This window comes from Chiloscyllium plagiosum, chromosome 21 (assembly GCF_004010195.1).
Source record: "Chiloscyllium plagiosum isolate BGI_BamShark_2017 chromosome 21, ASM401019v2, whole genome shotgun sequence".
Lineage (NCBI taxonomy): Eukaryota > Metazoa > Chordata > Chondrichthyes > Orectolobiformes > Hemiscylliidae > Chiloscyllium > Chiloscyllium plagiosum.
This window is the reverse complement of record NC_057730.1, coordinates 33,040,222-33,055,788: the sequence shown is the minus strand read 5'-3', so window position 1 is coordinate 33,055,788 and position 15,567 is coordinate 33,040,222. Positions and strand designations below refer to the sequence as shown.

General features: G+C 40.4%; 1 protein-coding gene across 1 annotated transcript in view; it reads right to left on the bottom strand.

Annotated features, from left to right (window-relative positions):
- Positions 1 to 15,567, bottom strand: part of LOC122560734 (probable helicase with zinc finger domain) — a 396,873-nt gene that overhangs the window by 361,672 nt on the left and 19,634 nt on the right. The window contains exon 2 of the mRNA XM_043711726.1: positions 10,974 to 11,177. Within this exon, the coding sequence (XP_043567661.1) occupies positions 10,974 to 11,162 (189 nt within the window). The 5' untranslated portion in view covers positions 11,163 to 11,177. The remainder of the gene's footprint in view (positions 1 to 10,973; positions 11,178 to 15,567) is intronic.

Here is a 15,567-nt window from a genome sequence, read left to right as displayed (position 1 = left end):
GGTAAGCAAGCATCATTATAATGGCCGATTAAATTCCTTCTACGCTTTTATAGTAGGTGAGAATTCTACCATTGAATAACCAATGGAACTGCTTAAGTTCTTTCAATGCTGTAATTTCAATCATGTTATGAAGTTTTCCTTGTATTTCCTCATAAAAGGTAACTAGCCACATGCAAAGACTTTAAGAGAAACTCAAATTGTAAACAGGATATCCCTTTCCCAAGTTTAAAATTATCAAAAAGGATCAGTCAAGTAACATAGGCAGATTCTTCTTGATCAAGAGTTCAGCAGGAGAAAGTATTTTTTTGATGAGGATAGTTTAAAGTACTAATGAAACACAACAAAGCTGCAACTGCAAATTCGAAAAGATCGTTCAACTTCTCCAGCTTTGTAATGTGTACTTCAGCCACAGATCTCAAGAGAATGTGTTGTTTTTAGGTGACAGCATTTTTATTTAGATCTTCAAAGCATATTATAATATTTTAAATCTTCTCATCTTGTCACACAACCATCGAGATAGTGAAATGAGCACAATATCAGATTCAAAGTGACAGCAAATGCCATGAAGGCATTTAATATGGCAACAAAAGACAGAACAGAGAGTACTAGTGATCAAAAGCCATCATCTTTTAATGGCTGGAATCAAACTTCAAGGAAAACAGTCACGGTTAGCAGAGATTAATCAGTACAGCCTCAAAACATTGCTGCAAGCATGCCTCAGAACTGCAATCTACTCGCCAACATCTTTAGTTATTTCAAAGATCTTGCCACTAATATAAAATTAATGAGTGGTTGTTCATTGACCATTTTGCAATAGTCAGCTCCATTCCTAGCTCTCTTAATGAGGGAACCCATCTGCACATGCCATAGAACATTCAACTAAGTTACAGAAAGCATCACAGTCCCTAAGTGTTAGGAAAAACTATCTATCTTGAGCAAAAAATACACGTACTACTGAACTTAAAAGGTGGCATGATTGCAAGTGACCCATCACCAACATCTTTTCAAATGTTAAACTGGATCAGCGTAATTGCAAGAGCAGGGTTGAGACTAGGTTCTCTGACAAGTAGTTCATCTCCGAGCCTTGTTGACATCTATTAGACAGCATGATGGAATACAGTACTCACCAGTTGGGTGCAGGTGTAAAAATATTCAATATGCTTAAAGTAATCAGTCTGCTTACTATCTCTCAGTCCAAAGTGGCTGAAGAGCTTCAGGGCAGAGATGATGATCTGGGGGGTGCAGTGAGAGAGAGACTCACTGAGATCCTTGCAGAGGAAGGAGAACTTCAAGGTAGGCATCCTTGGAAGAGGCTTTGCAGTGAAGTTACGCAGAAGTGGGGTCTGCAGATGTTGGAGATTAGAGTCAAGACTGTGACGCTGGAAAAGCACAGCACGTCAGGCAGCATCCGAGGAGCAGAAGAGTAGACGTTTCAATTAAAAGCTCTTCATCATTCCCGATGATGTACCGTTAGCACACTGTGGCTGCACTATGCATGAACTACAGGGCACACCATCACAACTCGTAAAGTATACATCTTAATATCTTCCAGCCCTGCAAACTCCACCACAGAATAGGCAAAAACATCATAAGAACACCAGCACCTGCAAGTTTTCCACCATCCCAACCTTAGCACAGTCTTTTCTCAAAGCTGAGTTAAAATCTTTCAACTCATTGCTTAACACAATAATAGTTCCATTAGCGCAAAAACTGCAGCAACTCAAAGCAAAGCCCATAAACCACCACTTCAGGATAAAGTGAGGATGATCAATAAAAATTGTGGCTTTGTCATTAACCACACCCTACCTGAAAATGTTCAAATTGAAAATAAAAAAATGCCGGAAATCACATCGGGTCAGGGAGCATCCATGAAGAAAGGGCAAACTAACATTGAGTTCAGACGACTCTTCAGATGACGGGCAATTTCTATTTCAACATTGAAGTCTGGAGCAGAAAACTGCACAGTTGTGCCCTGTGGAACATTTTCTGACATTCTAAACATATAAGTTTTCTTGTGATGTTTTGTGTTTTAAGTTTTGTACATTAAACTGACAAATAAACTAAAGAAATTGTTTTAGTTTTGAAACCAGACTGATATAGCCTTTCCCTATAGCTTAACCCCTCCAATCCTACCAACATCTTTATAAATCTTTTCTGCACCTCTCAAGTTTACCATTTTATCACAGGGAGACCAGAATTGAACCAGAATGTGTAATATTCAGATCAATCATGATCTCAGGATGTTATCATTTTTATTTAGATTGAGTATTAATTACAATTTTTTTTCATTCACAGGATGAGGGTTTTGCTGACTGGCCAACATATTACCCAGCCCGAACTGGTCATAGCGCAGTTCAGAGTCAACCACATTACTGTGGGCCTGGAGTCACTTGTAGACCAGACTAGGTAAGGATGGTAGTTTCCTTCCCTAAAAGGATATTAGTGAACCATGCAAGTTTTTCCGGATAATTGACAATGGATTTGTAGTCATCAGTAAACATTTAATTCAGATTTTTATTAAGTTCAAATTTGACTGGCTGCATTAGTGGAATTCAAACCAGGGTCCCCAGAACATTACCTGGGTCTCTGGATTAACCAGTCAGCGATAATACTAGCAGGCTGTCACCTCCCCTAGAATAGTATTCTAGTTATTTTTTGGAAACCTAAAAAAAACATGTATTGTACAATCACAGAGCTTTAACAGTTAAACACTGAATTGGCAAGTGCGTTCTGACTTGAAAAATTGTTTTAGTCAAAACAGGACACTAAAAAGAAAGCAATTCGACCATCCTCACCATACACAAAAGTTTTTTGTACAAAAAAAGTATTTTTGGACTAAAAATTACATAACTGGTAATAAAATTTAGGATGAGGTAATCCAATACTACAAAGTAGCTATAAAACTTTACCTGCCTCATGTGGCACTAGCTGCAAGGAAGTCCAAGAGTTGAATTCAACTGTTACTAACTAAATCCAAGTTGCATCCAGCTTTTTTTAAACAATGGGTTTGCCGCCCCAAGGCTTAGTAGGTTTTATCACCCTATCTTAACAAACTCTCTCCATTAATTAGCTACAACATCATATTGTATGTCTCAACTCACTATTCACCAGCTATCCCAGAATTTCCAAGGATCCCTCGCATGCATGCTATCTTTATAACCCTATTGTACATCCACACAATAACCTCAGTCTGCAGCTGCCCAAATGATTCTTGACATTTGCCCCAGACATATCAAAGGTAGGGTGGAGGAAATTGATGCTACAACTTGCAAGCCGCTCCCTGCTCCTGAAGGGTGTGGGAGACAGACAAAACCTCCCCCTCCCCCAGAATCAGTAGTGGAGATCATTGCAGAAGACCACCCAGGTTAAAATGGACAGCACTGCTGCCTCACAGCGCCAGGGATCTGGGTTCAAATTCAGCCTCAGGCGACCATCTGTGTGGAGTTTGCACATTTTCCCCATGTCTGTTTGGGTTTCCTCTGGGTGCTCCAGTTCCTCCCACAGCCCAAAGATGTGCACATGACATGAATCAGGGATGTGTAGGTGAGATGCATTAGTCAGGGGTAAATATAGGATAATAGGGTAGGGCAACAGGTCTGGGTGGGTTACTGTTCGGAGGGTTGGTGTGAACTTCTATTCTAAAGCAGCTTCAGCCATTTGAAGGGATGCCCAACATTGTAGGAAGAGGAATGTCCTTCTCCACTCTGCTTGGTTAAGTGACACGATTTCCCTCACAAACCTTATGTTGGCTTTACCTCTACTACTGTTCCATCATGGTTTATATTCTGTCACTCACTACTGCCTACAACATCTTGCCCACTCATTGTACTCCACCCTCAATATTAGTCCTGCATACTCTCTTGAGACACTTACCCACCTGCACAAAGAGGAACAGTTTTGCCACTCACTTTCATCTCACATGGTAGGGCAGAAGTTGAAAGAGGTGGTGTGCTTCCATCATTCAACTCCTCATCCCTAATGGGAGTATGCAGACCCTAACTGCTTCAACAGGGCAATGGACTGGTATCAAAGGCTGCCCTTGTCAGATTTTACTAGGACCCCCTTAGAAAGCAGGCTATTCCCCTTCACTTGACTGAGACCTGGTGAAACTATGACAAACTTCCTGACTTTGCATCTGCCTTAAACAGCGAGGCAAAGCATCAGCAATTTGAGCCTTGTATCTGAACCTTGCCAAAGGGGCAAAGCACAAATTGGAAAGGCAATAAAGGGCATGGATTCTGTGATAATCTAAGTAGATTTCGAGCAAGTGAGCACTAAGACAGTGGACAAGAAGCCTGGAGGCACAACCTGTCCATGAGGTGGATGCGTATCCTCACTGCAGCATTACAGTGATAGTTACCAGTGCAGCCTGTGATACAGCATTAAAGACCAGATATTAGTACATCAAATGCTAATTTCTGTAGACACGGGATGCACAGGGTCAATGTACAAGTAGTATGCTCAGAAATATTGGTGCTTAATTTCCAAAAGGGAGATCATTTGGAGCAAGGAGCAAGCAGAGTCTGCCAGGTGCTCTAGTTCCATAAAGATTTCTCGATATTTAGCTTGTTGGGGAGTATGGAATGGTGAGAGTATGAATATTAAATGAGGCAAGTAGTGATGTTAACAAGGCATTTAACAAGCAATAATGAGCAACTACCATCTTGCCACTGGTAAATTTGGCAATGCTGTTTGTCTAAGTTGTGAAAGATGGACTGAAGTGAACCAAATGTCACAATGAGCCTCACCGCATGTGTCCCACAGTTCTGCCACTCCGTTCGCTACAACTCACGTCACACATATCTCTGTAAAATTTTGCCACAAGTCTAATCCAATTCAGGGACTCTACAAATCTATATTATTCCAGTATGTTGGTCAGTTTGCCTGTCTCATGAATGAAAGCAAATTCAAACATTGGATGTCAGAATTTGTAATACTTGGCTAAGGAAAACCCATCTTTCTAATGAAAATGACAATCCCAGCTCAACAGGCAGTAATTCTAAATCCATGAATCTTAACCATTAATACTTGGTTTTATCAGTCTGGATCTTACAAACAAAATCACATTTATAATATGTCTTGCATATCTTATCTTCAGAATGTACCAAGAAAATGTATAGCCAATTTATATTCCTACAGTTAGGCGAGAGATCAATCCCACCTGCTCCTGTGATGTGTGATAACATGTCGGATTGGTCTGAAGATGGATAAATAACCTGGAGCAGATGGACTACACCCCAGAGATCTAAGGAAGATAGCTGAAGAGATCATGGAGGTGTTAGTGGTGACCTTTCAGGAATCACTCTAATCAGAGAGAGTACCAGAGGAGTTGGACCGAAGGGTCTGTTTCCATGCTCTACATCTCTATGACACAATGACTAGAAAATGGCTAACGTGACACCCCTGTTTAAAAAGGGAGTAAGGGGTTAATTAAGAGATTACTTCTACCCTACCCCTTCAGTTAGAATGTTGCAAGTTCAAATAGTTAATTGGTACTCAATACCAGAGTGAATCCTGCACGACTGGCCAGGGAGCTCTTCATATCAAACACTCAACTAAGGCCCTACCTGTTGTCTGCTGGTTCATATTGAAGAATGTGGGAGGATCTTCAGCAAAGAGGAGACATTTCCTTAGATCCATTTTCAGTCACAACAGCCAAAAACCTAACTGGGCATTCATTTCACAAGAGCCCTGGGCACTGTGAAATGATTACTAAGCTGGTGAGCATAGCAATGATTCCACCTTAAGTAGGAGTCTGTTCAACGATGAACTTTAAAAAGGTTGAGAAAGAAAGGCACCATTTTAATTGAAGCTTTTCTCCCTTCAATTTTGCATTAATAATTTGGACAAAGTGCCCTTACACCCATGAACTCAGGAATAAACATGAGCATTTCTTCATAACTCAGCACAGTAAAAATATCTACTACTCCTCACAACTAATATTTCATTTCCAGTTAAGCACCAATTACAACACAAGGACATTAAATTTGCTGGAATGAAAAGATAGGCCAAAAACATAAATTTTATTCCCTCCAAATAAACGGTAAAGTCGCTATTGTCCCAGAGGACCACTGGGCTGCTCTCTCATTAAAGAGAGATGACCGGTATTGAGTTTAACTTGAAGGGCACCACACCTCAGCAGAGGGGAGAGGTTGAGGTCGGACTTGGTTAACTTCAGCTGGTATGAAGTTAAAAATTGCACAACACCAGGTTATAGCCCAATAGGTTTATTTGGAAGCACTAGCTTTCGGAGCACTGCTCCTTCATCAGGTCATTGTGGAGTATAAGATCGTAAGACACAGAATTTATAACAAAAGTTTCGACGGTATGGGAATTAAACCTGTGCTGTTGGTGTCACCCTGCATCATAAACCAGTCATCCAGCCAACTGAGCTAACTGATTCTACCTTGCAGTGACTATTGAGATAATAGCAAATACATACCTTAAGTGGGAAATTCAGTAATTAAGAAAGGAAAAATATACAATGGATCCAAAGTAAAGGGCACAGAATTTGAAGTAAAAGACTACTCCAGTTGATGGACAGGTGCATTGACCTCCCTTTCTGCTCCAGTTTAGTAAAATTTCCCACTTCCAATTTTTGATAGGAGAGTTCTTGCCTTTTATTGACTAAGCTATGATGAGCTAGTTAATTAAAATTAAAAGTGAAAAAGACATTTACCTACTATTATGGAGGACATTTTATTTATAATGGCTTTGGTAAAGAATGGAACAAGGTAGAGGGTACAAAAATGAAAAATGCATAAGATCTATTAAAGAAACTAAAGAGCAACAGAATAAGGCGGCATCTGAATCAGACTCTGGTAAACAGAAGCTACAACTTCCATTTATCATCTTGGAATAAACTGGATTTGTTTCTGCTAAGTATTCCTGTAGATTAATATTCATGTGACTTTTCACCTATCCATTTTATTACCAAAAGATACATCTTCATCCAATTATATATACACATTTTAAAAATTGTAAATTGATATCCTTCCATGAAGTTCAAAACTCTCAAAACAAAATGAATCTCATGAGAATGACATGCATAAATAAATGTGACAAAGTATTTTTGTAAATAAAATTTATTAACAAAATTAAAACAAAGGAAAATGAATTTGATTGCATGAATTAAATGACCTTACATGCGATACCTATGCATTAAACATTCAATCTGCACAATTCACATTACAAATTGAACATTTGTTAACAAGCATGCTAGTATCAGGAGTTTTTCTGACAATTATATTCTAACAGCACAATTTCAGTATATATATTTATATTCTATCCTTACAAACAGAAATACTGCAAGGACTCATTTGGCTTCTGCAGCATGTTCATTTAAGTTTACCAAGGTAAGTTCAAATCACTATGGGTTTTGGGCATTGAGATTCAAATTTGAACCAAATAGAATATAAAACATATTTTCACCAAAATGATAAAAATCTAATGATTGATTTGAATCTAAACTGTAGCATAGCTTGGTAGTATAGAAGTCGAGTATTGCTGAAGAAAGACATGCTGCTGAAGCTATTCATCTTGAACTGATCAGGGTAAATGCAAAAAACGTCAAATTTCAAACAAACAAACAAACAAACAGTCACAACAAATTTATACTCCAGGACAGAGTTCCTCAGTGGCTGGTCAAGGCATTGCAATGGAGAAAGCAGCAGCGAACTCGGGCTCCCAATGCTTCCAGATAATTGAAAAAAAATGTATGTGTTACAACTCAGCACAATAAGTATAATTGCTTCAATTTGAAAAATCCAAAATTTGTCCATTCAGAAATTCATCTTCATTTAATTATAATTGAAGATAGGGGATTGATGACTGCATGCAAAAAAACTCTGCCCTCTGTTTAAAAATTAGTTGAGAAGGACTCTGATAGCAAACAAAAACAGACAAAAGCGTAATTTTCAGTTTACCAGCCAACATTCATGTAAGCAAATTTCTGCTGTGTCTAGAAATTACTGATAATTCAATGAGATTGGATGCGTTTAATTCCAGGTGCAGCTCAATAGTCAAATTTTACCAATACTGATGATGTAGACTGTGTTCAGCCTCACATATTTTTAGTCTGTTATCTCCTCCAAAAGTACAACTTTAGTTTATTTTTCAATGCTCCTCTCTCCTCTCTTAAGCCTGCATAAACTTGAGCTTTTGAAGCTTTTGAAGTGAGGACTGCATATTCTAGAGTCAGAGTCAAGAAGCGTGGCACTGGAAAAAGCACAGCAGGTCAAGCAGCATCCGAGGAGCAGTTAAGTCAAGATTTCAAGCATTTGCCCTTCTTCAGGAATGCAGAGGGGGAAGGTGTCTGAGAGATAAATAGGGTGGTGGGAGTGGGACTGCGATAGGTGGATGCAGGTAGGAGGTGATTGTGATAGGTTGGTGGGGGTGGAGCAGATAGACAGGAAGGAAGATGGACAGATAGGTCAGGTCAAGAGGGTGGTGCAGTTGGAGGGTAGGATCTGGGATGAGGTGGGGGGTTGGGGGGTTGGGGGGGTGGGGAAGTGTGGAGAGATTTGGAAACTGGTGAAGTTAGTATTGATGCTGTGTGGTTGTAGGATCCCGAGGCAGGATATGAGGTGTTCTTCCTCCAGTCAGCAGGTGGCATTAATTTGATGGTGAAGGAAACCCCAGCTATGCCTGCCTCTTTGGAGGATATGTGGAATATCCCTCTTCCATAGCGACACCCATACTAGCCCCCACCTTTTCCTCCCCTACACTGATGAATGTATCAGTACCACCTTATGCTCCCATGAGGAGGCTGAACAGTTCATGAACTTGAACAACTTCCACCCTGACCTCAAGTTCACATGGACCAGCCCAGTCATGATACTTCCCTTCTTGGATCTCTCCATCTCGGTCTAAGGCAACTCACTCAAAACGTGATCCCTTACTCCCAATTCCTCCACATCCCCATATCTGCTCCCAGGAGGAGCAATTCCAAGCCAAGCCAAGAAATTCCAGAAGTCCTCCTATTTCAAGGACCGCAATTTCCTCTCCTATCTCCTCCACTTCCCACACCTCCACCCTCAAACCCCCCACCCCCCAACCACATCAAGGATAGAACACAACTGTTTCTCACATTCCACTTGACAAATCTCCAAGTACACCACACTATCCTCTGCCATTTTTGCCACCTCCAGTCAGACCCCATCACCAAAATATATATCTTTCCCTCCCCACCCCTGTGTGTTCCACAGAGACCATTCTTCCATGGCTCCCTCATTTGGTCCATGATCCCCACAAACCCATCCTCCATCTTTCCCTGCTGCAGCACCTTCACCCCCCCCCGCCCCCAACACCACCTCTGTTCAAGGCTCAAAAGGATCACTTCAAATCCAGAGATTTTCCTGCACATCCTTCCACCTCATTTACTGCATCCGCTACTCTTGATGTGGTCTCCTCTACATCAGGGAGACTGAGCCAACTCACGGAGCAGTTCAGGGAACATCTCTCGTCTGCATTCATCAACCAACCCCACCACCCTGTGGCCAACCCCAACTCCAAGGACATTCAAATCCCGGGCCACCTCCACCACCAAATCAAAGTCACCACCGACTGGAGGAAGGACACTTCATCTTCCGCCTCAGGACCTGACAACCACAAGGCAACAACACTGACTTCATGAGTTTCCAAAACTCCCACCTCCCATCTCATCCCAGATCCAACCCTCCAACTCGGCACTGCCCTCTTGACCTGTCCATCTTCCTTCCTACCTATCCGCTCCACCCTCCTCACCGATTTATCACAATCGCCTCCTACCTGAATCTACCTATCACCATCCCACCTTCCTTTGCCCCATCCCCAATCCCATCCACCCTGTTTATCTCTCAGCCCATTTACCCCTCCACATTCCTGAAGGGCTAATGCCCAAAATATCAACTCTCCTGCTCCACAGATGCTGCCTGACCTATTGTGCCTTTTCCAGTTTTTTGATTTTTGAAGCTCTTGAATTCCATTTACATTTCATTAAAATGAAAATGAGAGACAGAAAATTAAACAGTTTCAAAAAGGGAAGAGAGTCTTCTACAGAGGTGGCAAGGTGATGTTTTCTGGGATACAGCAAGTTAACTGGTTATACTTTTCCATGACATACTGAATTCAAAATATGATAGATTTACTTAACAATGAAAATAAATCCCTTTTTAAAACAGTCATTTGATGGGGTTGCTTTCTCAACCTTTTCACGTGATCAAGGTAGCCATCTCAGATAATTTCCAGCAAGTAATTCATCATGATTCAAACTTAAGTGTTAAACTTGGGCTCTTTGAATCCATGTATGGGAAATAATTAACACATTTTGAATCAAATGAGAGCTGCTTTACTCAAAGAAATAGCAGTTTAACCTAAACACAAGAAGCCATTCAAAGGCAGTCTGAATTGTTGCTGTTTCAACTCTTTAATTCCATTTTAGTTGTCAGTCATGTTGACTTCCATGATGTTTCTGTTCCTTTCAACAGGTTAATCATACTTGCATGGTGGCATTATTCCACAATCTCCAAAATATTCCTTGAACTGAGTATTTCCAAGTTGCCAAGTACCTCATCATAAGTGCATGCTGTTCTTTCCCATGATGCACTGCTATATATCCATAAAATGTAAATGTGTACTTCAGCTGGGAGCAAATTCTTCACAGTACCCAAGTTACCTGTTTGATTTATTTTACTGTGACATTAAATAATTCTGCTCTAGAAGATGCTTTGTACTTCAGGAGTGGATCAATTTTGTGCATGGAACAAGGTCATGCAAATCATGCAACAAGGAGTTCAAAAATCCACTATAGGTTTTTCTTTATATGGACATAGTTTTCTGTCCTTTTGAACCTAAACATACACAACTTGTTTAAAAGAAAATTGAATCACTTATTTTGCTCAATCCTGTATATAACAAGAAAGGACTCTGAAAGACAAGAATGTTAGTGCTGTGAAACCTTTGAAATAATACAGTGGTTAAAATCAGGTATTTACCAGCCGTATGAGACATAAGATTCTGTACAGTAATTCCTCAAGTCTAACAGCTTCAACTGATGCAGTAGAACCATCAGTACAGCTGGCTACACCAAGCCCTTTCTTCCAGCTATACGCCAGTTTACACTTCTGTTGCCAGGTTTGCTCGTCTGATTGGTCACAAGACTCTCCAAGTCTTCTTTCAGCCATGTTTCAGATGACAACCTGAAATAGATAGTTACAAATTAATTGAAGAAGTATTGTTCTGTACTTCATTGAAGCTAAGCCCGCTTTCATGCTCCCACTGCATCCACAGATAACTTTTAAACACTCAAAAAAGGTCCAAAGCTTTTTCCATGTGGTTACAGATAACAAAGCCAGCATTCGTTGTTCAACTGTAATTGCCAATACAACAGTTGAAAGTCAACTATATTGCTGAGAATCTGGAATCACATGTAGACTACAGCAGGCAAGGACAACACATTTCCTTCTCGAAAAAGGACATCAGTGAACTAGGTGGATTTGAACTAAAATCAAGAATATTTACAGGTTCAACATTAGACTAGTTTTTTTTTAAATCCCAGATTTTTATTGAATTTAAATTCCACCCACTGCCATGGTGCGGTTCAAATCCTTGTCACAAAAACATTAGACTGGAGCTTTGGATTATTGCCCAGTGACATTACAACTATGTCACTGCAAGAAATAGTAGGACATTAATAAAAGCAATCAGAGTCAACATGGTTTGGTGGAAGAGAAATTAGGTTTGATAAATTTGATCAAGTTCTTTGAGGATAGAACAAGCAGAAAAAAGGTGACCAATAGATGCAATGTATTTAGACTTCCAGAAGGTAGATGAGGTGCTACCTAAAATGTTATTGCACAACATAGAAGCTCATAATATTGGGGAAATTAATCAGCATGAATTGAGGATGGATTAACATTAGCCCTTCAGGAATGTGGAGGGGTAAATGAGCTGAGAGATAAACAGGGTGGGTGGGGTTGGGAATGGGGCAAAGGAAGGTGGGATGGTGATAGGTGGAGACAGGTAGGAGGTGGGCAGCACGGTGGCACAGTGATTAGCACTGCTGCCTCACAGCGCCAGAGACCCGGGCTCAATTCCCGCCTCAGACGACTGTCTGTGTCGAGTTTGCAGAGTGTCTGTGTGGGTTTCCTCCCACAGTCCAAAAATGTGCAGGTTAGGTGAATTGGCCATGCTAAATTACCCCTACACCTAACACTACGGGCAAATGTAGGGGAATGGGTCTGGGTGGGTGCGTTTCAGCGGGTCGGTGTGGACTTGTTGGGCCAAAGGGCCTGTTTCCACACTGTAAGTAATCTAAATCTAAACACACAGAAAACAGAGTCAGGATTAGTGTGCCTGTTTAAGATTGGAAAGGAGTAAGTAATGGTGTACGCCAAGAATGAGGGTCTTAATTATCCATAGTAATGACTTGGAGAGAGAACAAAATTTGCAGATACAAATAGATGTGTTGGCACATTGGGATGAGGACATGAAGAATCTGAAAGGAGATAGATAGGTTGAATGGGTGGACAAAAAGTTGGTAGTTGGAAGTTGAATGTAGGAAAGAGTGAGGTCATGTACCTGGGTAGGTAGAATTAAAAGGCAGACTGTTTAAATGGAAAGAATTTTTAAAAAGCACCACAGTGGGATCTGGGTCTCTTTTGCATGAAACAAAAAGTTTGCATTCAGGTGCAATAAGTAGGTATAGAAGATAAAGTATCAAATTTTGGCCGATATTGCTGGCAGTTGAGTTTACAAATTCGGAAATCTTGTTACAAACGTACAAAGTGTTGAGATGGCTGCAGTTGGAGTTTTGTACACTGATTTGGCCTCATGTTTAAGAAAAGATATGCTGGTAATGGAAGCAATTCCTGGGATGAAGGAATTGACTTATCAAAAACAGGTATACAGCTTAGAATTTAGAGAAATGAGGGATGATCTCATTGAAACTGAGAAGATTCTGTGATGAATTGACAGGGTAGAGTTTGAAAAGATGTTTCCACAAGTGGAAGAGCCTTGAACAAGGAAACATTGTTAATGGACAAGGGGGCATTCATTCAGAGACAAGTGAACATCACTACTCCAAAGAGTTGTGGTCGCTAGATCACAAAGTATTTAAAAGAGCGATTGGTCGATGTTGAAAATATCAGGGATTGAGGGCTTTGAGGAGCTGACACGAAATAGGAATAGACAGCTGGGGCAGATCAGCCATAATCCTGTTGAATATGGTACAGGGTAGGGATGACAGACTCCTAAGGTCAAATAAGCTACTCTTATTGTGTTTTCAGAATGTGCAGGTTTCCACCATTCGTTATGCATTCCCAGCTTGAGATGGTTATGTTGGTGGGCTGCCTTTGAGTGGTTTGCCACTGATATGTTGACTTAAATTAATTTCTAGATACATGCAAGCTTGATAATTAAAATAAATCTGATTCATAAAAAGGATATCAATTGTCTGCTATCAGAGCATTAGTTGAATTTCGAATTTTTTTTTTAAAAAAACAACTCAGCCATTAAGGCCATGATCCTACACAATGTAATGACCTCCCTCACCTTTAAGGCCCTCCTTAAAAGCTACCTCTACCCCAAAAGACTGGTCACCTTCCGAATATCATACAATTCAGCATCAAAATGTTCGAAAATGCCCTTGGAATGTTTTATAATGTTAAAGGCACCATGTAAATTAAGTTGTTCTTGCAACTGCAGTGAATACATTGGGCTTTTAAAAAACGAGTCACAGGTACAAATACTTATTATTATCTGCTGTGGTCTACAAAATGATTTTTAAACTGAGATACTTAGGATATCCAGCACAGAAGTAGACCAGTAAAACCAATCCTTGTGGAATTTATAGTCAGAGCTTTCTCCCATTCTTCCCCAAATAGACTCAGTCAGGGTTACCCTCTAAATCCATATTGTCTCTCAAACATATCTGGCTCTCTCTCCAATCCATTCACCTCAGCTAATCATAGTAAGGAGTTCCACATTCTCACAACTCTAAATTTAGTGTTTCCTTATTATCATATCAGATAATGACTAAGTCATCAACATTCACAAGACTTCTTTTACCACAGTGGAATATTTTCTCTGACATTGGTTAAGTTTCTTAAAGAAGTATCCCACTGGTACCAAAATTGCATCTACCCAGTCACTAGCATTAGTTGCCATTTTGAAAAGTCTGGAAAAATCAGTGATGGCCAACGGGTCATTTATTAGGATTGCCTTCAGCTTCTCAAAAGGCTGCCTGGCAGTCTGCTGACAATATTACTTTTGTTTGTTTCTTCAACAAATTTGTTAAGGATACAACTAATGTATGAAAATTTGCCCAGAATGTCCAAAGTACATTATTCTTGCTTTTCCGATTCACTTTTAGGCTAAATTTATTACTAAGGCAGACAAGCAGGGGGCTGGAAGAACACAGCAAGCCAGACAGCATCAGTAGGTGGAGAAGTCAACATTTCACCTATGTCCACATTACGTCTAGCTAATTTATTACATCCAGGTGCATCTCCACAGATTACCTTGGACTTCATCAGCAGTCTAAGAAGATCCACCCATCGTCCATTCTTTAAATCAAAAAAGTGTCAGTATTTTTATATTAGCTAGACGAAGTTCACTCCAAGAACTATCTACTTCTAGGTTTTGTCTTATCGACTCTCAGACTCCACTACTCTAATCATCTGACACACTTTCTGTTCCTTATCCCCTTCCCTATGATAATACCTTTCAGCACATTTGCTATGTCGTAACCAGTTCTGCTGCCTACAATTAGAAATATTTATCAAGTAGGTCATTTTACTAACCCTTCAAAATCCTTTGCATGGACCATTACCTCATTGTTTTGAGTTTGATGGCACCTCTTCAAAGGTTCCTCACGTTTGCTGATGATACCTAGCTCATCCTCTCCAATACTTGCCCCATAACTACACATGATCTGACTTTATTCATTGATCTATTGTGTGGCATTTTGTTGAAGGCATTTTGAAAATTTGATGTTTACCTCTACTACATTACTCTCATCTAGTTTCTGTTAGAAATTCCAGAATTCAAGATGACCAATCAAGCAAGACTTCGCCTTCTGAAATCTACACCAACTAGCTCTGCCAAGTCTTAGGTTTCTCAATGTTTTTCTATTTTCACTTTTGAGGAATTCCATTATTTTTACTAATATCAAAAGTTATGTTGCTCCTCAAACATCCTTTTGCAAACACTGGGAACAGACAGTCCTCTGACACTTTCTTTCAAATGAAATACTAATATAATAGATTCCATGCTAACTATTCCTTAAATGAATAGTGCAATTCATCCAGATCTATATTTTATGCTCAGGTTTTAGCTTAAGGGGATCTCCCATCCACCGCCTCCAACCTCATAGTCCCACAACCCCGCACCGCCCGTTTCTACCTCCTGCCCAAAATCCCAAACCTGACCTGCTCCGGTCGACCCATTGTCTCAGCCTGCTCCTGCCCCACCGAACTCATCTCTGCATACCTCGACACGGTCCTGTCCCCCTTAGTCCAAGAACTCCCCACCTATGTTCGGGACACCACCCACGCCTCCACCTCCTCCATGATTTTCGCTTCCCCGGTC